Source organism: Mytilus edulis, chromosome 14 (assembly GCF_963676685.1).
Source record: "Mytilus edulis chromosome 14, xbMytEdul2.2, whole genome shotgun sequence".
NCBI lineage: Eukaryota > Metazoa > Mollusca > Bivalvia > Mytilida > Mytilidae > Mytilus > Mytilus edulis.
The window spans coordinates 51,539,485-51,563,646 of NC_092357.1; the positions used below are offsets into that span (position 1 = coordinate 51,539,485).

The 24,162-nt window shown below is 32.5% G+C and overlaps 2 protein-coding genes across 2 annotated transcripts; both read right to left on the reverse strand.

The window, feature by feature from the left end:
* Nucleotides 1-395: 395 nt before the first annotated feature.
* On the reverse strand, nt 396-7,548 carry LOC139504505 (zinc finger protein ZFP2-like). The gene is made up of 2 exons (XM_071294612.1): nt 7,472-7,548; nt 396-2,227 (listed from the first exon to the last, which is right to left on the reverse strand). Exon 2 carries the CDS (start codon nt 2,185-2,187, stop codon nt 721-723), a length of 1,467 nt encoding a protein of 488 aa, XP_071150713.1. The 5' UTR covers nt 2,188-2,227; nt 7,472-7,548; the 3' UTR covers nt 396-720.
* An 8,211-nt stretch (nt 7,549-15,759) lies between these two features.
* On the reverse strand, nt 15,760-18,010 carry LOC139503570 (cephalotocin receptor 2-like). The gene is made up of 2 exons (XM_071293370.1): nt 17,006-18,010; nt 15,760-16,128 (listed from the first exon to the last, which is right to left on the reverse strand). Exons 1-2 carry the CDS (start codon nt 17,937-17,939, stop codon nt 15,806-15,808), a joined length of 1,257 nt encoding a protein of 418 aa, XP_071149471.1. The 5' UTR covers nt 17,940-18,010; the 3' UTR covers nt 15,760-15,805.
* Between the last annotated feature and the right edge of the window lie 6,152 nt (nt 18,011-24,162).

Here is a 24,162-nt window from a genome sequence, read left to right on the forward strand (position 1 = left end):
TTATACACTTTCACTCACCTATAGTTCTGTAAATATATATTAGCAATGACAATCAAGGAGCTTTTATATATCTAGTAGATGTCAGGCCTTAAAACTTTTCCAATTGCACAGGTTAGTTTTTGAGGTCTAAATACAGCCATTTTTGTCCATTTTTTATGATTAACCTTATTCCATTTAAAAAAAACAACATATCATAACTATAAATAATACAAGTAGTACACGCTTTCGATACCAAACCCACCTGACAATTTAGCATCACTTGGTTACGACGTTCCTCGGATGTGAGACCGTAGATCCGTTAAAAAAAACCACTTATCTTGTTTTCATAAAGCAAATGTATGGTGCGTTAACTTTTGTAATGCTATTTGTTGAAAAAAATAGACAAGAACAAAGAGTTCATGATTTCGAATACAATTTTTTAACACTCCATTTTTGAAATCGAACAACAACATTCACATTTGATAATTAGTTTAAGCATCGAAAATACAATATGTCGCTTAACACTTCGATCACGAAAAATACCGATGGGGAAGAATGTAATTGTGGTGAATGCCATAAGCATGATAAGTGTCAACAGTCAAAGGCCTTTGTCGCTGTATCTACCATAACTAGAGGTTGTATATCAACGTCAAATAGCCGGTAGGGTTTTTATGATAATTTTCACTCTTCCACGCAAATTCTGCACCAGTAAAAATAAGTTACACTTATCACATTCAATGTTTAAACGCTAAGTTTATTGCATTTATCACTCATGTATGCTTTGTCATCTTTATCCGTGTGCTGTCTCTTGTGTTTGTAGAGATTACTACTTGTATTAAACAGTTTTCCACATATAGAACATGAATATGGCTTTTCACCCGTATGAGTTCTCATATGTACATGTAAGTTACTAGACTTAGTAAATCTCTTCCCACAAACGTCACAGTTATATGGTTTTTCACCTGTATGTGTTCTTATGTGTTCCTGTAAGCTACTAGAAGATGTAACTCCTTTATCGCAAATGTTACATTTATATGGTTTTTCACCTGTATGAGAACGAATGTGAGCTTTTCTCACACTGGTCGAAGAAAAATGCTTTCCACAGAAATAACATTCATAAGGTTTGTCACCACTATGCGTTCTAACGTGTTTTTGAAGATTACTGCAACTACTGAAATCTTTTTCACACAGATAGCATTTGTAAGGTTTGTCCCCAGTGTGTATTCGCAAATGTTCCTTTACGCTTCGTTTCTCACTGAATGATTTACCACAGATTTCGCATTTAAATGGTTTTTCCCCAGTATGTGTCCTCACATGTGCTTCAAGAATACTAATTGCTGCAAATCCCTTTACACACGCAAAACATTTGAAACGTTTTCGATCCCTTCTGATGTGTAAATTTAATGTTCCGCTTGGGTAGAGATCATTAGAAGATTTTTCAGCAATAATTCCCTTACAGTTTTTAATGAAATCAAGAGCATTTCCTTCACCTCCTGTTTTATTGATCTTAGAAATCTCAGTGATATCAACTCCATTGGTGTGATCTGGTTTATCGGCGATATCAACTCCTTTGATGTGATCTGGTTTATCGGTGATGTTAACTCCTTTGATATGATCGGGATTATCGGCGATACCACCTCCATTGCTGTTATCTGATTTCTCAACGGTATAAGAGGGGTTGATGTGATCTGGTTTATTGGCGATATCTTCCCTTATGGTATTATATGTTATATCACTTGCATGTTTTCTCTTGTGACTCCTCAGATTAGGTTTGGTGTAAAATCCTTTTCCACATACATCACAATTGTATTTTTTTTCGCCTGTATGCATTCTCATTACATGTTCCAGTAAGCATGATTTCAGACGGAAACACTTACCACACGTTTTACATTCGTGATGTTTTTCACCTGTATGTATTCCCATGTGTGTACGTAGATTACTGCTCTGACTAAAACCTTTACCACATTCATCACATATATACGGTTTATCACCTGTGTGTGTTCTTATGTGTTTCTGTAGGTCTCCATTACTTTCAAAAAACTTATTACAGTAATTACATTTAAAATACTTGTCACTACTTTGTTCTCCCCTTTGTTTGCTAGGGTCAACTATCTGATAAAATACGCTGCCTGAAATATGTGTTGCTATTTCCATCTGTAATAGATTGTCTTGAATTGGATCCTTACCACACAGAGGGATTCCAGTCATAATTAAGGACTTCGTGCACCTGAAACACCACCAGTTCGATCTGAAAAACAAACATATATATACTGTAAATGTAATACTACTGTCTTCCACTCTACCACCAAATAACTGATACAAAAACTGGTTGTTCCAATATTTCTAGGACAAAAATATGAGAGAAATAAATGTTGGTATTGAAATATCAACACTTTAACGTGTAAAATATGCAAAATATTCTAAGTCAAATCCATGGAAATAATCCATACGAATGATAATACAGCTTTATCCCAAATATCACAGTCTTATCAGAAGTGGTTCCTTTTTAAGTGACCTTAATGTAAATTGTGCAAAAGTTTCAAAATCAATAAAACATACTGCAGGGAAAGGACGAAACTTTGAATTGACATGTGATAATGCTTATGTATACCACTGCACAAAAATATTGACCTACTGTTTGGGACTCCCCTCAAACTGGCCTAATTACAAATTCTAACATGTAATAGAGGGACGAAAGACACCGGATGGACAGTCAAACTCATACATTAAAAATAAACTGACAACGCCATGGCTAAAAATAAAAAGATTAAACAGATAAATAATAGTACAGAAGACACAACATAGAAAACTAAAGGCTAAACAACACGAACCCCACCAAAAAACAGGGGGTGATCTCAGGTGCTCCGGAAAGGTAAGCAGATCCTGCTCCACATGTGACACCCGTCGTAATATTGCTTATGTTATTACAAATCCGGTAAATAGTCTTATTCGGTAGGTCACAATTGTGGAAGGGGAAGTGTATTGTAGTTACCACATAAGGAACATATCCGATATCATCCAAGAAACGCTTATTCCATAACGGTCAACCAAATCGTGATAGCGTCCGTAAAATTTACGAAGTGATGATTTCAACTTCACCATTTGAAACTCTTGGGTTAATAGCTTCCTTGTGAGCAGCAATCCCCTATCAAGGGAATCATGATAAGAAATACAAGCCCGGGAATATCGTATCATATGGGATATATATATATTCCGTATACAGGCGCTGCTGGAATGTTGCTACATAGAAACGGAAAGTTCACAATTTGGGAGGTGACATCATCTCTTTTGTCGTAAAGTTTTGTTTTCAACCGACCCTCATTGTCAATTTCTAGATGTAAGTCAAAATATGAGGCAGACCTAACTTTATCTGTAGTATCCTTCATCTTTGTTCGATGGGATAGATTTGTTTAAAATAGTCACCAAATTTTGTATTTTTTGAAAGAACATCATCAATATAGCAGAACGTAAAGTTAAAGGGTATTGCTAACTTCTTATCTTTCTTCCTAAGAAGCTCCTGTACGACAAGATAATAACAAAGATACAAGTCGGCAAGAACAGGTACACAATTGGTTCCCATTGGAATTCCGACAGTCTGTTGAAAACACGTCTTCCAAACGTAACAAATATGTTGTCAATCAAGAAATCAAGCATCTTGATAATGTCAGTTTCAGAGAATTTTTTGTTGGAATCAGAGTGATTTTTTCCAAAGTAAACTTAATCCCTCCCCAAGACAAGATACTTGTATCTACGTTCGCCATTCCTTTTAATGAAACAAAGTAATACCAACTCTTTCAATTTGTATTTTAGTTTGGACATGTTGGAATGGGGAATACTTTTGTAAAAAGTAGAAAAGTCAATTGTTTTAATACGATTGCAAGATGAGAGAGTCTTATATTGTATGTACATGTACTGTGAAAGATCTTTGGATTTTTTACTATCAACATCTGATTCACGCCACCTCTAGGATAGGCAGTTTCACAATAACTTTGGAGCCCGGCTTTGATTGCTGATAAAATAGATGTTAATAATTTAGAAAGAGTTTTCGTGGAGCACTTGGAAGATCCAGCAATATACCGTTGTTTGTAAGGACACTTATGTAGTTTAGGTATCCAATATAGTGATGGAAGATCCAGTTCTCCGTCTTATGTTGAAATTCCAAAGGAACAGAGAATGTTCTATGCTTATCATGATTATCCAGGACTTCCTCTTTGGTGAGTGTCGTGAGGGTATATGTTGAGTTCCCAAGTTAATTGTCAATACATAATTCTTTTATCAAGCAGTTTATGCAATGATATTTACACACAAAAACAATGTTGTTTGGGGCTTTATCTGAGGGGACAACAAAATATTTGTCATGGAGGTAGGACAAGTGTTTTGCAACATTACAATGATTAAACTATGCAATTATTTAATTCTTATAGTTTCCTTTTTTTTGGGGGGGGGGGGGTATAATTCTTCATTTCATGATAAAAATTCAAGATATCTTCAAAAAGGTTTTGTTTTAGGTCATTGCATAGTTCTTAACTCTAATGTAAGGGGTTTGGGGGGGGGGGGTGTTAAACTTTCACAAAGGTAATCTTACTACATTTGTAATTAGCCATAAAAAAAAATAGAGAAAAGAAAGAAATACACTTCGACTGATAACTGTTTTCTTTTTTAACTACTAAAATATTATACAATTACTGTCATTTGATAAGGTAAACATGGTAAATATGTAGTTTTATTGACTTTTGAAAAACTGATATTCACTGAGGGCAACAGCAAAAGTAGTCTTCACGATGGACTGTTTAATCTACAGGCCCTGAGCTCAATTTAAAAATTTTTTTAGTTAGATTCTGTTGGCCTGTAGATATGATTTTTACAGGCCCGAGAGCAATTTTACAAGCCTGGGCTGCCACTCAGCATGAAGACTGCCGGGCAAAGTAAATATCAGTTTTTCAAAAGTCAATGAAACCACATATTTACCGAAACAAAAGACTGTAATTTTTTAATTCTAAACCAATTGTAAATCAAATGTTTTCTTTACCAAAATTAAGCACGTAAAAGCACGCAACGTTTTCCCCAGTGAATATACTTTTCTATTCAAAATCCCATTCCCATTCATATACAGAAACCTACTAAAATTTTATCAATATGGAGGAACAGTAATAAATGTAATTATTTGATTCAATTTAAAGAATGACTGTGATATGTTTTCGGTCTATGAATAAATAACAACAAAAAAGTGGTGCACACTGAATAACCTGTGTAGCGGGTTAATTATTTTAAAGTGTGCACCACATTCTGTATGTTATTTCAAACAAGATAGAAAAAATATTACAGTTAGTTCTTATAATTTAATTCTAAATTCCATTTTAAACTGGAGTAAACCATGAAAAAATGTTGATGAAGTCACGGTCACATGACTAAATCGTGTCTCTAAGCTGATAAACAAAAAAACGTCAGCAAATCAGAAGACGCTTTCCATCCAAAATTAAATTATTCTTTTTTGTTGACAGTGCACATTTTTATACGCCCCGTCAAAATTTTGACGCGACATATTATGGTATGCAAATGTCCGGTGTCTGTCCGTCTGTCTGTCCGGCGTAAACATATCACACCGTAACTTGAGAACAACTTATCCAAATTTCATGAAACTAAACATAGTTGTTTCTTATGATAATCAAATGATCTGTATATTTTTGGGGGAAAATAAGTTTAAAACTTTTTGAGTTACGGCACTTTGTAACTAAAACAGGGGTGTGTTTTTTTCACATGCTGCACCGTATCTCAAAAAGGATACTTGATTATGGCTAAAAACTTCAAACACTTCTTAGTTATATTAATCTTAATATCTGTATACTTTTTGGTGATGATTCAAAATTTCATTTTTGAGTTATTGAGTATTTTGTAAAAAGGGGAGGGTTTTTTTACATGTCGTGCCGTACCTCAAAAATAATTTATGATTATTGCTTAAAACTTTACACACTTCTTTGTTATATTAATCTAAAGGTCTGTATACTTTTTGGTTTTCATTTTAGTGATATTTAGTTTTTTGAAAAAAAAACAGGGTTGGGGGTTTCACATGTCCCGCCGTGTCTCAAAAATAATATATGGTTTATATTGCTTAAAACTTTCTCAGAAACTATTTATGATTATTGCATAAAACTTCCACACAAGACGTTAGGCGTATCATGCGCTCATGGCGCAGCTGTTTATTTATAGTACTTTTCAAAAGTAAATATCATTTTAAATTTCACTTTTCACAAAGATCTAGCAAAATGACAAATTCACTATATCATGTATATATATTGGTGCCAGTATACAGAAACAGGCTATTTTGCTGGCTTGAATTAAGTTATTTTAATCAGAGGCAAAAAAATCAAATTTTCTAGCACCGGCAAAGCCACTGCCTGAAGATATTATATATAAATTATAACATATTTTTTGTAATTTATGCATAAACAACATTTATTAGTTTTTCATTTAAAAATGTGTCTGTAAAAATAAGTTTGTTTTCCTACAAAATAATATCAACAATTGTACACATTGTTTTGTAACAGATACAAATATATATCTATAATACTAAAATTACGAGGTCCAATTTGTCAGCCGTCATCATGTAAAAACGACGAATCAAAGAATTCAACTTTATATATAACTAATATAGTACTAAGGTGTAGATTAAAAATTACACCACTCAAAGCCCTTTTGTTTTCCACGTAATTAATATTGCCAATAATTAAGAAGTTCCGGGTCGAGTCCGATACCGATACCAATAGTATATTCACCTGTTACCTATTACCTTATCTGTATGTTCCGCATCTGACAGGCGCACCAACAAATGGTGTATTCAGGATTTATATATGCTATATACACGGGTCATAATCACAGAGTTGACACTACTAAATTGTCGAATTGTTACCTATTGTAGCATTTTAATCAGTAAGACTTTCTAAGATAACAATACGAATACTAAAAATCTGAACTAAAAATAAGGCATAAGGCATATAGGTACATTTAGCGGGCATGACGTAAAACAGCGAATCAAAGAATTCAACTTTATTTATAACATGTATATAGGACAATGCTGTTGATTAAAAAATACTCCATTCCAGGACCTTTTGTTTTCCAAATTATTAATATTACCAATAATTGATAAGTTCCAGTTCGACGGGTTCAAACAGAAAGATTTGAAAGCAGAGAAAACTGTGTATCTTATAATCGGCATGACTTTATCAGATGACAATACTAATACTAAAATAATGCTTGCGCATAGTTATATACTTTAATTCTGTCACGGACCCGCGATATCACGGGTGTGTTCTAGTATATATATGTATTAGCTGTTTAGAGGCGTTCCATACTTTTGTGCAACTAATCATAATAAAAAAAAAAAACTGAACGTTCATATTATAAAAGGCAGAAATAAAAACATCAACATCATAAACGCTATGATGCGATTTGACAAACAATATAATCGATTACACAATAAGAAGTTCAAACTTACGATAATGATTCAATTTCAACTGTAGAAATAAAATGTTAAATGAGCTTGGCTCAAACAAAGGGAGATTATCCATCAATAAAAACTACGATGCGCAATTGGCATAGTCTTTAACTCCTCTTGAAAATCGATGTAACGTTTAAAATAATAGCTTAATTTCACCTCTTGCCACCCCTTACAATTCATGATAAAGATAAGATAAATTTATTGATCAGTCTTAAATTAAAAAAAATATAATTTAGATAAAAATGTGCCACAAATAAACAATAAGTCAGTACAAATTATGATTGACATAATCTGAGATTACTATATAGATATAGGAAGGTGTGGTGTGAGTGTCAATGAGACAACTCTCCATCCAAATAACAAAAAAAGGTAAACCATTATAGGTCAATGTACGGCCTTCAACACGGAGCATTGGCTCATACCGAACAACAAACTATAAAGGGCCCCAAAATTAGGTCCCAAAATTACTAGTGTCAACCATTCAAACGGGAAAACACACGGTCTAATCTATACTATATTTTTTTTCAAACGAGAAACGAGAAACACGTATAAATTACATAAGCAAACGACAACTACTGTACATCAGATTCCTGACCAGGACAGGTGCAAACATTTGCAGCGGGAGTAAACGTTTTAATGAATCCAAACCTTCTCCCTTTTCTGAAACAATAGCATAACATCACAACATAGAAAAACACACGATAAAATATCAATTGGCAGGCTTAACTCAATCAAAAAACGTAAATTAATACACTATGAACGAATAAATTTGATCTGCGATATCTGAATGCAAATGCACAGTTAATAAAATATTAGGGACAAACATTCAAGGCCAAAAAGCAAACAAACAAGTCCAAACAAAGCAATGGCAAGACACCACTGCGAAATATTTAACCTTTCGAAAGTATTCACTTAACAATACAGGTAAATCTTGAAGTTTATACAAATGTAGTAAGACGAAGTGAAAATTAGAAGATATTCCAAATGATAATCAAAGCTGGTATATAGACAAGATCCATAAAAAAAAATAACAAAAAAAGCATTATAATTAAACAGTGCTATTGTTATAGTAATCTCAGACATAACTGAGGCTGGCCGTCGTGAAAATCATGTGAAGAACTGAAACGGTCTGCTGAAACAAATAAAACACATAACTTATTTATTTCTTCTTTTTATGTTAATAAATGCAAGGCAGACCTAAGAAACATGTTTCTACCCCAATTAGTATAACAATCATTATATTTAGAATGAACATATGATATGCAACTATATAACCCCAATCACAATTGCATGCAATTCTAATGATTCTGCTCGATGTTCCGGTTGATGTCTTTTTAACACATTCCTAGCTTATAAATTCTCAATTTTATAAACTAGTATATAAGTGTTCATATGCATGCGGATCCTGGATGGGTGGGGTGGGGTGGTGGATGGCTGGCCCATCAGCTCTTGAGGGAAAATGGTTAATTATATAGGGAATCACTAACATGACTAAAGCATGACTGGATCGGGTCGTCGGTGCCCCCTTCTTTGAAAAAGTTCTATAGATCCGCCACTTGATTTATTTAGTTTATGTGAATAACTTAGCAGGTCCATATTACCATGTTGACAAAGCGCCTGTAAGAGCCACAGCGAAGATTATTTTTGGCAGCTTTTTTTTATCACGGTAAGCCCCTAAACGCATAATCACCATTTCCCGATACATACTTACAAATGTACAACAAGAAATACTTTAACAGGAGAATGTTGAGAGGCATTAGTTTGACTTCAAAATGCATTGCTCAGGATAGGCCTCCATTTATTGCTTCCGCCGTCATCACGGAGCGGTGTTGTATCAGTTACAGTGGATATAGTGATAACTTAACAACAGATGACTGATAGCCATTCGAACTTGGCCCTTGACTTCTTATGAAGTTCCTATTGTAACATCATGAATAGACAACAATGTCCAGTGCAGTCACATAAATGACATATAAAGAACACAACTTTCTGCAAATCTTTGAAAGGTAAGTATAGACTTTGTTTAGATGTCGTCTAAAAATCACGAGAGCAGTAGATTATTCACATTATCGCGTGTATTGCGATATTTCTCAACTCTCAGCAGTAAAATCTTATAAGTATCTCGCGTTTTAAATTTATCGAGTTATCGAGTCATTTTCAGTGTTTACTAGTCCAGTTTTTTTTTACAGTGGCTATTTTGCCGGCTCCGGAAAAATTGCCTCCTTCAGGTGTCATACCACCAATTAAAAGTCCCTATCTGTTCAACCAAATTTTGAAAGTTTCACAGCTTTCTAAATATTTTACTTTGAGTTGAGTTTAACTTCATAGAAACCAGGTATATCCTGAATCGTACATGTATCAGCTTTCTACATGCCAATTTTCAACAGATGTTTGAAATCATATAAAAAAGAAAAGGTCTTCCGAATAGAGGTACCACTACCCTGGTTTTCTGGAAATCTTGAATTAGTATACTATGGAGTGCATTAATCCTCAATTTTGAATGCAAACTCATTAACAGCTAAATTTTAGCTCAAAATGGTCTTAATATTTTTTTCTTTCACCAAAAGTTTCATTTCTGCCAATTTGTTGGTTAGTTTAAGTAAACAATGACATCAAATGCACTATTTGTTGTTCTAGTAGGCCTACTTTCACTACGTTCTAAATTTGAGGGAGTAATTGGTGGTGTGACACCTTCACGCTATTTTGCAGACTCTGGCAAAACAGCGATTTATATAGAGTCTCGCTATTTTGCCGGTCTTATTTTCAGGTATTTAAAGACTATATAAAATATATCTTTTAAGGAACTATTTATCATGCACAAATGATATATATGTGTCTATATATGGATGAGTGTAAGGAATACATGTATGTCTAGCAGATTTCATCTGACCTTGACTTTTTTTTATCATTGTTTACCGGTTAAGTCTATTTCTCAGATACTATAATCAATTTCCTTGACCAGTCCACTATATTTGTTTTCTTAACTTTAATATAAATTGTAATGTACATGTCTGTCTAGCACGTTTGACATTGACCTCATTTTAATGTTTTATTGGTCAATGTTATTTTTCAAGGTTTTGTCTGTTTTTCGAATACTATGATAGAGGGTCTGGATGGGGGGGGGTCTGTTATTCTGTAAACATTTAATTTATACCCCTTTTTTCTCTAATCTTCAAAAATTAACCCCTTTTTTCTCTTATCTTCAAAAATTAGACCACGCATTACTCTATTCCTAATTTTTTTTGCCCGTTATTCTCTAATCTTCATTTTTTAAGGGCATTATTCTTTAATCTTTTAACCCCATACAAACCCTCAAGATAGCCAATCATCTTTAGTTTGAATGTTATCTGGCAGGTTTATCGGACACTGGCCTAAATTCTCTGGTTTCATTGGTCAATGTTTATTTTAAATAATTAAGCCTGTTATTATGATCTAATACAGGCAACATGCTTACTATATTTGGTGTATTTTATGATTGTAGGGTGTACATATACATGTATATAGGAAGATGTGGTATGAGTGCCAATGAGACATCTCTCCATTCAAGAAACAATTTATAAAAGTAAACCATTATAGGTCTAGGTACGGCCTTCAACACGGAGCCTTGGGTCACACCGAACAGTACCCGCCCCAAAAACTACTGTTGTAAAACCATTTAAACGGGAAAACCAACGGTCTAATCTATATAAAAACGAGAAACACTTAAATTAACCACATAGACAGACGACAACCACTGAACATCAGATTCCTGACTTAGGACAGGTACAAACAATCGCAGCGGGATTAAACGTTTTAATGGTAGCAATGTCTGTTTAGCAGTGTTCATATATGACCTAAGCCTTATTTACACGAATCATTGATAATGTTATAAATGTGCATGATATATACTTGTAGAAAAACCTTCATACAAATTGAATCACTATAAGTTTAACAGGCATGCATGTCACTTCAGCGTATGCACTCTTGTAACAATTAGAGATGACGGAAGACCCCAATCATCTCCAACCACACAATTCGATTTATCATTGAGAAAAAGGTTCAATCAAGCTTTATTATTATTTTCTTCTTCTAGAAACATGTTGAAACTGTAACGAGTGTACCTACCTACTGACATGAATCGAGGTTTTTCAATTAAATATCTTTCATGTAATTTTTAAAATAAGTCGTGTTTCAAGTTAATGTCCGAAGTTTAGTAATCAACAACAGCGCGTATCATATATACATGGTCATATTTCTTATAGAATTGACACTTTCATAATGATCTTGGTAATTTAATGAAATCTATATTTGGATTGGGTATTAAAAAACGAATTTCAAGGATAAATTGTCTCTTTTACATGATTTAAAGTTTGTATAATTTAAGATAAATGAAGATTCTGTTAAATTGGATAAAGATATTATCTACTTTCTTCCACTAATGTGTCATATTTGCCTAAAATTGATAAAAAAAAAAAAAAAACATTATTGTCTTTGTAATTTGTTATTCGGTTCTCTCGTGTATAACAAAATTTCACTACTATAGCTTTGAAGTTAATTGACTTTGCAGATTAATCACAAAATTTAAAATTAGGATATTTCAATTGTAAAGTCCAAAACAGGACTAAATTAATAATTATTTAAGACACAAATCAATTTTACAGTTGTTAAATCAATTTAGATACAGATATATTGATGCTGTATTTTACTTTTCGGTCCAATTTATATAACCAACCAATCTGGATAAACCAATCTTATCCTTTAGTCCTATTAGACATGCTTGACACTGATAGATACTTGTAAAATAGAATCTTCAAAAATAAAGACCACTTTGAACTTTGAAATTATAGAAAGTGTTCATTTGAGAATTTCATTGCAGAATTTTACGATATGCCGAAGCTTATTACTTCCACAAAGGTTTCACAAATAAAGTCGTTAAACCAAGATTTATAAGTACAAGATCGTCCAGGTTGTTTTCAGAATGTTAACGCGATGATGTCGTCGCCTTTTATACAAACGGTGAGAGACATAAATCCTACAATGAAATTCACATATTTTGGTTAAAGCATTAGTTTGAATTAGTCGGGTTTTTTTTGTTACGGACGCACATTTGTGGTGCCATTTGGATGTTAATTTGTAAATGTGTATTTTTCAATGAAACGTACTTTTAAAAAAGTCAGTCAGTTGGTCTGTTGCACCATGTGTTTTAATAGTTTGGTACACAAAAAAAAGTTGCAAAAAATGGAAATTATTCTGGTTTATACTGTTTAATTCACTATTTTGATGTCCTGGTTTTACATTAAACGGTAACTATAAAGTAATAATCGGTCGAGTGAGATAAACAAGGAGTAATCCATTTATGTCATCTCCCACCTTAACGCAAATATATTCACTTACAAATATAAGTTTTAAGGCAATTAGACAAAAACTGTGCATAATCATCATCATAGTAACTTTTTAGAGCCTAACGTTGAGAAGATTTGTTTTATATTACAGAAAATGAGACACACAGTCTTATTTGTTTTTGGCGTGCTGTGTAATTAACGTTTCCTATAGCCGGAAATTACCTGGATCATCCAATGAATTAGGGGAAGATAAAAGACCTCCAATAAACGATCAGTAAAGCCAGACAGCACCTAAATCACAAAGACAGTCAGTGAAATCAAACAGACCCACCCAAACAATTAGCAGAGTCAGGAAGGACCTCGATCACCCAATCGGGCAGGGGAAGAGAAAAGACCTCCAATAAACGATCAGCAAAGCCAGAAAGTACCTAAATCACAAAGACAGTCAGTGAAAGCAAACAGACCCCACCCAAACAATGAGCAGAGTCAGGATGAACCCGAATTACTAATTCATTCCGGGGAAGCAAAAAGCCCTCCGACAAACGATTAAAGTATCAGACAAAAAGTATTAAATGAATCCTAATAGAGGTTATTATTCTGAAATGGCTATTATACTACGGAACATATTTTAAAATTCATAGAATACTTTCATTGGGAAAAGGTACTGCACACCATTCAGGAGCACCAGAGTTTATTCCCTTTTTTTTTTTTTTTATTGTTTTGGGTTTGTGTTTCTCAATCTCTAGGTTTTTTTTTATGTAAAGTTTGTATTGATTTGTACGTATTATTGTTGTGTTTGTTGTTTGTCATGGCCAGAGAAATGTAATATTAGTATAATAGGTTACTGTCATGGCGTTGTCAGTTTTTCTTATCGACTTATTAGTTTCGAATAACCATTTTTATTAAGTTTTTTTCACGTTTTCTGTGGAAATACCTTTTGATTTTAATATGATTAGTTTTTTCTTCGTCCGCCACGTTTTGAGACAACTCTCCTTCCAAGTATGTTTAATCGGTATGAAAAAGCTCTCACATCAGACAAGAAGTAACATATTATACATAACCGAAGGCAACAAATAATATCCCTTATTTCAGGAAATAGTATAACATGTATAAATGTACAAACCATATGTTTACGGAATCAGTTAGTATAAAAAACCGTTGATTTGATGTCAGTAGTAGTAACTTTTAAGTGAACCAGAAGTGGCTTCTTGTTAAAATAAACAAGAAAGTTAATGATGGAAAAACTTCATTTATTGTATTAACAACTGTTTTTGTTTGCTTTAATATTGATATTTGGGTTTAAGTATACGCAGTGAATGTCCTTTATTAAAGCTATATTATTTTACTCGGAACCTGAAACGAAATGAGACCCAAAAAAAAAACCAAGACTTATTCCAAATTAAATAAAATGTCTAGATGAGCTCCACCATTTCCCGAACCAGTATAATTAACGTCTAACCGTGTAAACAATGTTAGTGTTCAGCGTCACGTAAAGGACGTATTAACTTTTCGACATCTCTTAATTATTTTAAATCAGCAAACCAGGAAACAATCAATCAGAATAAAGTAGGATCGTGACACTATTCCTTTAGGAATGTCAATGTTATAAGTACAATGGCGTTATCTTACAAGTGTCAACACAACAATCAGTCACCATTTCTAAAAAACAGATATTAGTTCCAGATAACATAATTGGTTCTATATGTTCAGTAAAACAACTTTTGTTAAAATCTCATATTTTAAATGAGAAGCTTATTTCAGATGTATTTGCTGTAAAAAAAATCTCATTAATAAAAGTAAAAACAATAACACAGTGTACTGCGAAAGCGTACGTGTTTTTATATATATATCATGTATATATAGATATATAATATAAATGCTAACCATGTTCATAATCCAAGAAAAAGTTACTTGTATTGCAAATGAAGTTTCATAAAATATCACATTTTGACCACATAGTGATTCCTTCCTTTTTAAGTTCGTCTTCCACCGTTCTGTTTATTAATATATAAAAGGTATAATAAAAATCATCAATAAAATTGAGAATGGAAATTGGGAATATGTCAAAGAGACAACAACCCGATCATATCTAATAGACAACAGCAAAAGGTCACCAATAGGTCTTCAACGCAGCGAGAATCTCCCACACCCGCCCGGAACAATACTCGACAGTACATCAGATCATAATTACCATTCTTTGTAAAAGCTGGTACAGACTAAACTAACTGTGGAGGTTTCAAAATAATTCACAAAGGGCTTGCAACAGGGATGATATTTATTGGATTTACATTTTGATACAAGTTCAAACTACGGAATTTTGTTGCTTGGTAAATCAAATCAATAATTTCTCAGAAATATACAAGTGTCAATAAAACATTACACATAAGAATAATAAAAAGTATACAAGACGAACCACACAAAATTCAGGTGATTTGTTGCATTCGCCACAAACAAGAACACACAGATAGTGCGTTACGACCAAACACATCAGAAAAAACATATAACACATTAAAAGAAATGTTTTAATAGCTTCCATGTAAGTTGCAACCGTTAATCAGGGTCATTCTTACAGTAATAAGTTTTAGTAAATGCTTGCCTTTGAATAACATGTCAAGTTGGAGATGTTTTAAATTGCACATGTATTTTAAGGTGTTAGGCAATGTTAATAATGTTTTTTTTAATAAGTGTAGATTGTTTATTTTTGGTCCAATTAAATATATTACTTCCTATATACATGTACAATGTATATGCAGTTCCCATTTCAGTATACAGTGATCTTACCAATTTTCGTTCTATAAAATTCTGTTTGAAAGTGAAATGGTAACTTGCACTTGACAGAACATTTTTAATTTGTACGTCAGTTATTAGGAATTGTTTATTCTTTTACCCTGTTCACTTCATTTGTTGAATATTTTATGTTTGTTATTTTAACCTCATCATCATATGTTCTAAAAAATTCACAAGTTGAAAGATCGTATTTTATAACACATACATCAACATTTATTAACTTTCAATTCAAATCTTTAAGTGGAATAGCAACCGATTTGAACTTGTTTGGTTCAGAACTGAATGTTACAACAGTCGATTTGGTTGATGTTACTGATTCACGTTGAATGTTTAAATTTAAAGATAATCCATTGGTTCTGGAGTCTGCACATGAACAAAGACAAAGATGTCTTAACTTCCCTTCATATGGTGAGTTAATGACGTTATTGTTTTTACATCTACAGGGGTTCAGGTGAGAAAGCATATTTCCACTGAATGCCAGATATATCCATGGATTGCAACAACTGTTAAGGCTAGCCAACAATAACATGATTACCACCGCGTCATCTGAAAGAAAGAAAAGTACAGTCATACTGTTAAGGCTAGCCAACATAACATGATTACCACTGTGTCATCTAAAAGAAAGCAAAGTACGGTCAATTCTTACAGCGAAAGATATAATATTCAATGGAATAACTTTAGACGCTTTAGTGTTTTTTCCGCCTTCTAGGTGTCTGGTTAGAAATGTCAGGTTATGATTATTTTACAAAAATCAATGATAAAAAAATATCTACAGACATAATAACACTATTCGTAATGCCGAAGCACCTGAGATTCTCACCCCAGTTTTTTGTGATGTTCGTTTTGCTCAGTCTTTGGTTCTGATATACTGATATTTGTATGTTTTGTTTTCCTTATTTTTAGCCATGGCCTGTTTATTTTTCAACTTATGTGTTTGAATGTTCTTTTGATATTCTTCGCCTCTCTTTTGATGTTGTCAGTTTTTATTGACACCTTAATTTGAATTTGTCTGGGATTTTGATATTTTGGTTATACCATTGTCAAGTTTTTCTATCAACTAACAAATCCTTTGGTACTGGCTAATGTATACTGTAAATGTTCAGAAAGACCATTCTATACCTTTAACAGTGTCTTATATGGCTATTCCCACCTATGTTTTCGCTTGCTTTTAATGAAGATTTTTTAAGAAACTAGTACGACACGTTTATATTTTAAAATGAAAATGCTATTTTATTGGAAAAAACCTGTTAGGAATTAGAACACAATCTCCAGCTGTTTTTGAATACAGAGATGACAGCAAATAATATATACGCGTCTCCCTGAAAGGAAATAGAACTCCAATCAAGCATGCGATTGAACATAGGCATTATTTAAGCAATCGACGAGTGTTACTTAAAATTTCAATGAGTACGTAAATACTTACTAGTATATGGAGCTGCCGGATTCCATAACCACCAAAGCTGTGAAATAAAAAACGGTGACCAACATGTTATATACGCCAAAATAATCACAAAGGTCAACTTCACTGTTTTTAACTTAGCTTTGCTGAATCCTCGAAATGAATGTGATCGGAGAATAATGTTTACAGAGGGAGTGCCGCGCCGATTGTTAGTTAGGACTGCCTTTGATGAATATGACGGTGAACTGGTGCCTTGTATGCTGGATCGTCTGTTTTCGTTACGTTGGATATAGTTACCAGATTCCTCCGACAGTTTATATTTTTTCCAAATTGTATAACATATAGATCCATAGCATGCAGATAGTATAATCAGTGGGATAATGTAAACCAAAACTGTAAACGAAATGACATAAAGATCCAATGTCCATATTGGGTTAAAGTCTACCCAGCAATCCACCACCCCACTGAACTCCCGTTCTTGATATTTGAAAATGATAAATTGAGGAATACTCAGCACTCCTGCAATGAAGTATGCACCACCTATCATCACTTTGACTAATCTAGGTGTCCATGTATGGTTAGATAAGGGATGACATATCGCCCGATATCTGTCGATAGCTGTCATGACGAGAATATAGGTGGATAAGTACATCACAAAAACTTGCATGTATTTAATAAATCGGCACAAAAAGTCTCCACCCTGAAATTTATTTGTAACATCCCAAACCATTTGTGGCAAAATATTAAATATTGCCACCAGCAAGTCTGCAATGCATAAATGCATGATGAAAATATGCATGCGAGTAACTTTCCGTTTTCGTTTCCATAATGCATACAGTACACATAAGTTTCCAAAAATAGCCAATGTTAAAATCGCCACTTGGACAGCAATCTCAATGTTTGCAAGTTCTTCGTCTCTTTGATTTAATTTTGTGTTGTTATTTGAAGAAGATGACATATCTGTTACATTGTAGACCGGCCTGATGTCCCAAAAGCTGTTGTTGTAAAAGTCTACTACAATACTCTCCATCCTTCCTACAATAAATAAGTTTGTAGTCGCTTGTAAGTATGATGTTGACAGTCGTATAAATTGATTAACTTTGTTATATGTTTTACAGATCACAACATAAAGCAGACAACTGTCTATGAGCAGAGTGATAACAGACTCATCAAATATAATTGAGAAGAATGAACGATAAAAGAAGTAAGATTAGTTGCTAGTAGTAAAAGTGAAACATGCAATGCAATGTAATTCTGAATATATGTGCAAGAAGTCAGTTGTAGTTTAGTTCCATTGGGTTCTCTCTAACTAAAGAATAGTTACCTTTTTATTACAGAAGATCTTATTTAATGTTGAAAATTATCACATCTAAATTTTTATTATAATTTTTTTGGGGGGAGGGGGGATTACCACATATACACTTTTACATGTTTTTCTGCTTCATCTTCGGAATACTCATTTATTTTTAAGAAATCAAAGTAACCCGAAATGAAAATACTGTTCCTCATACAACATCTTCGATACAGGTTCAAGCAAGTTTATTCACCGTTTAAATATTAGAGGTTCCAATAGCCTTCCCAGTTAATTGCATGATTATTAATTTAAAGATAACTTGATTCAAATAATGCGAAGCTCTATCATTTAGCTGTTGAATTTTACACAATAGGAATGGTTTTGGATGATTATAACATAAACGTAATAAACACTAAAACTTTGAATTTGCATAACACTCAATTGCACATTCGGCGCCGCATTTCATTCAATATACCGCGTCATGTTAATAACCAAAACGTGCGAAATAAAACGGGATTTATTAAATACAAAGTCTTAAAGCTTTATACATGTACTATGTAGTTTATTATTTGAATTTACAAAAATACACTTTTTTCAATCTCGAGGACAGTTTTAGTCCCATGAGATTTGTGTAATCCTATGAACTTTAATTTCTCCATGGAATTTATTCTTATCCTATAGGACAAAATAAAATCCTATTTACGTCTGTTCGTTATACCATAGTAGGTACAATTCATTAATTTGTCTGCTCTTAGTTTTAACATATTTTATCGCCTAAAAGAACAAATGAAAATGAATCAGATACAAGTTTTGTAACTAAATAATATCTTCTCACTATCTTTATACACTGGCATTTAAAAATCTGTGTAGAATCTTTATAGAAGTTTGTGAAAGTTGTACTGTTTATTACAAATATTGACTAATTTGAATAGTTAAATTGAGTTTGCCATTCCTAATGATACCTTTACATCAATGGCAATTGTCCTGATAATGTATAAGTCAAACAATCAACTGTCTGAAGTTCACTCAAAAATTACTTACAGCGGAGAACGGACAAACTTCTTACGGGATTACACATTCGTATATCTATTTTTTTTTAATCTTTTTTAAGAGTATAGGGCTTTGCTCATTACTGAAGGCCGTATGTTGACCTATAGCTGTTAGTTTCTGTGTCATTTCGTCTGTTGTTGACAGTTGTCTTAGTGGTAATCATACCACTCTTTCTTTCTTTTTTGATACATTTGACTAGAAGAGATTTGAAAAGCAAAACTGTATGAAATCTAGAAAAATTAAATACCTACATGCCCTTCGAAATTACAAACACACTTTTCTAAATGACAAAAAGATGCATCTATTGCCAATAAAAAGGAAACACTTTTTTTTCCTAAAGATAAAGATTGATAAACAATTTAAAACGATTGTTTTAAAGAATAAAGTGTACATGTTATTAAAAAAACGAAAAAAAAACGTCAGTCTGTGAAATCAAGGTTGTGGTTTAGGTGGAAATGCTAGGCCGTTACTTTGATGTTTTGAATGATTTACATAATCAAGATTTATCTCATTATTCTGTTGAATATTTCCTTTGGGATCTGACTTTGAATACAAATAAAATAATCAGCAATTCAAATTGTACTTTTCGAAAAGTTGACAATCCAAAAGTAGAAACGACTTTTTCATACCCTTTTGTTATTTTCCCCTTTTGATGATGTTCATTTGGCCCATTTTGTGTATACATATCTCAAATCGATTATGTTAAGTACTATTTATAAAGTATCCTGTGTATAACTGTAAAAATTGGGAAGGTCGCTTATAGATCTTTTCCCCCGAACTGTGTGCACTTATTTACATCACATGTGAGAAATATCAATTGGAAAATGTTTAGAAAAAAAACACGTTATCGACTTCGTTTATAAGACGTAGCCGTGTTCAAAATGTTAGTTTTCTGTCTTTAAAAGTTGACAATTTCTTTGCACCATCGTAAGATGTTTATATATATTTCAACTTGTTCAATTAGCTCTTGTACTTTACAATGTAAATAATTTTTAATACTGACAGATTTTTGTATAAAACAAACTAACTATTAAAACTTTCACTAATTTTATCATTGGTACAAGGACATCATTCGTAAATATAAATCAACATTCAATTTTCTAAATCAAATTGTTTCATATTTTTGCATGTCGGGTCTCTACTGTATTGATTTTTTTCTCATGGTAGAATGTCTACCGGTGCCGATTTTTGCTTACATCTATTTCATTTGAACTATGATAGAAAGTTGTCTCATTGACAATCATACTACATCTCTTTATTTATATATCTTATACGTTCAAGAATGTACCCACTAAACGGACTTCATTGCTCCTTACACAAAAACTGATCAAACAAAATTATGAAGAAAAACGACATAACATATCTGTAACGATCACCAATACGAATTAGTTAACAGATAGGACGTATCAGTGTCTCCAACCACGACAGATATGTTTTATAAATTAAATTGTGTCATATATCTGATGGAGGTCGTGTTGCTCAGTCTTCGGTTCTTTCTGTACTGTTTTGTAAACATGTTTATCTTTTTGTCATCTGTTATTTTTGTCCTAGCGTTTTCGGTTTCTCTAGATTTTGGTATGCAGCCTTATTTTACTCGTATGCTCCTAGTTTCTAACGATATCTATTTCTGTCATGGTATTTCACATAGTATGGATTTTCCAACTGCTTATGAAATCTTTATACTGAATCCTCCGGTAGTGTACTAATTTGCAATTTAATCTGGGGTAACATAGTTAATCACATGTTTAGTAAGTTGAAAATCGGCTTTAAACCAGCCTTCAATCAATGCAAATAAACCTGGATCGGTATTTTGTGTATTTTTCCTGTTGTAACTTGGCTAGTGCTTTGTGATACACAAGTCCATTTTGACTGATTTTTACATTTGTTTGATTATTTGTTGTAACAGTTACATTATTGAACATGGTTACAGAAAAAAGTAAATTAACAAAAAGACCGAATTTTAAGAGAAATTCAAAACGGAAAATCCTTTATAAAAAAATAAAATTAAGATTTTAGAAATCTCTCTAAATTACATGTATGCCAATAGCTATTAAATACATTTTTCTTTTTAAACAGCTGGCATATAAGGATTGTTATGGTACTATGTTGATAAATTTGTAGGTTTTCAAGAGCTAAATTGATAGCGCGTCATCACTGCTATGGCCTCCATTTTTTCTATAACAAAAATTAGGTGGCGTAATGGGGAGATGATCTAAACGAATTAGAATCCTGACTGTTAGTCAATATGTAACCTCCCCTAAGCTTATTTAACAGTTTTTAAGGAATCATAATTATAACTGAGCAGATGCCGACTATTTTTAACCAACAGATAAAATCCAAATCAGATGAGTTTTATCGGTGCAGTAATAAATTCGATTATATTATTGATATTACTTGCATGCCTAAATCTAATAAAAATTTTGCTTATAAAAAGAAGTCGTACATGATTTGCAAACATGTCACTGACAATAAAATGAAATCTTGAATAAAGCCATTCAAAACACCATTTTAACTGTTAGTTTGTAAGCGGATTGTATTTTCATTAGTAATGAAGAAAGGAAGAATCATGCTCTCACATCTAACATAAGAGTAAGAGAAATATATCTAGTCAACATTTAGAGCAAAATTGCCCCACCAATCTAACGGAAAACCAGTAGTGTGGACTTACTTGCATCACATATTTCATAGGACATGGCTTGGTGTGCACTATAAATTTTATACACGAACGACCTTTTCTAACTAACAAAACAATACAGATCTATCAATAAAAAGTAAGACTGATATTTGTTCATGCAAACATAAATTCCACTTGAAACGATGCAATACAGTCTGTTACAGTTGGATCAATTATTCTATACCATTAAAGCTAGAAGATTTCTTGAATTTTGACTTTATATTACGAAGGAACTGGTATTTCATGACACAAATATCAAGAGGAACAAAAGAATTCAAAAAGGAGAAAGGTGCAGGTAGAATAATACGAGATCTAATTATTGACCTTAGTGTTATAACATGTTTATAATATTGTTTTGCTTATATATATATATTAAGAAAAAGACATGTTTGAGAAAGAGGGAAAATCAAAGAAAAATGTATTCATCATCCGATCATAATTATGATCTTCAATAATAAAAGTTTCGAAAAGAGTACATTTAATGACGAAAGTATTGTAACTTATACAAATAGACATAAACACAACGAACTACTAATTCATGGTTGGTATAAACTCTTTACGAAAAAGAAAAAATCCCTTGGAGTTCGGTATTTTACTATTTCACTTTCTAAAATATAAATATTAAAGTCGTATGAAACGAGTGATCGGTGTACAATAATGTTAATCTAATTATTGAACTAATGCATACGTATATCAAAAACTTACTAGTGGTCTGTACATAAGTTTTATAATAAAAAAAAAATAGCCATTTAGTTATAAAAAAACATATGCATATTTTTTTCAATTTGAGGTTTCATATGACTTTAACCATATTTGATTCATAAAGGTGGTTTCATTGAATTGTTAAACTGCATTTATTTGTAACCAGTAGAGTAACTGGATCAATCACCCTTGATTAAACACGCCAAGTATGTATCTATCATTTAAAGCAAATTGTATCAATTTGTTGTTATATTAATACCATCACACTTTAACACTCGTGAAACTTAAACCGCATCTTGAACGAACAAGAAAGTGATTTATTCTTCTCTAAGAGACTTAATTTTCAGTTGAATGTAATGCAATTATCGTTTTTTTTAATTGAAACTTTGAATTATGTGGGAGGGTAACGTTTGAATTAGACAGGACGGGATTTATTGAAAGGTGAATCTAGGTCAATTCAGTTGATAAGATTGTTTTTGAGATGGAGAATGTTTGTTTTTAAATAGAAGTGATGAACAAGGTCTTACAGAAAAACACGTGAACATCACTTTAACAGTAGTTTAACATATTTCTGTACACTCGTCGTGTTTGTACTTTCAGTTTAAAAAGAAGATGTGGTATGATTGCCAATAAAACAACTCTCCACATGAGAACACATGACACAGAAATTAAAAACTATTGGTCACCGTAGGTTCGTCTCTTATAAATTCTACACGAATGGCTTTTACATATGTGTAATTTGTTTTAATCAATGTGTTATGTATTGCTTTGTATAAGGTGAGACGTTAATAAAATATTGTATTGTATTATTGCTTTTAACAATGAACAAAGCCTATACCGCATAGTCATCTATAAAAGGCCCCGAAATGACTATGTAAAACAATTCAAACGGTAAATATCGTCCTAATTGATGTACAACAAATGAACGAAAAACAAATATGTAACACATTAACAAACGACAACCACTTAATTACAAGCTTCTGAATTAGGACAGGCACATACATACAGAATGTGGCGGGGTTAAATATATAAGCAGGTTCCGACCCTCCACCTAACCTGGGACAGTGGTGTAAATAGTACAACATAAGAACAAACTATAAAATAAGTTGAAAAAGTCTTAACTCATCATCTTTAACTTAGGCTTTACTAATTATCCTTACTGAAGACCAAATGATCATCTTATGTTAATAATAATTTGATGAATAATTGTTTTTTTGTAAATTGTCTTGTCTAAAAAAAATCAAATGTTTGCATTATTATATGGCAGTTAACATTCAAAAGAGAGCAACAGATTAAAAAATTTAAAATAATGGCACATACAGTAAAATGTTGTTCATAGTGATTTCTTAGTACTAAAGCTTTCAGAACTATGAACTTCCATCATAAACAAAAGTGATCGTAAGTTATTCCAGATAAGTAACCATAGCCATAGCTGTACATGCGATAACTGTCGTCATTATC

Coding starts and splice junctions, on each gene's coding strand:
- LOC139504505 (XM_071294612.1), bottom strand. CDS start 2,187: ATGACTGGAATCCCTCTGTGTGGTAAGGATCCAATTCAAGACAATCTA.
- LOC139503570 (XM_071293370.1), bottom strand. CDS start 17,939: ATGTCATCTTCTTCAAATAACAACACAAAATTAAATCAAAGAGACGAA. Junction 16,129..17,005: donor TCCGGCAGCTCCATATACTA/GTAAGTATTTAC, acceptor TCTTTCTTTCAG/ATGACGCGGTGGTAATCATG.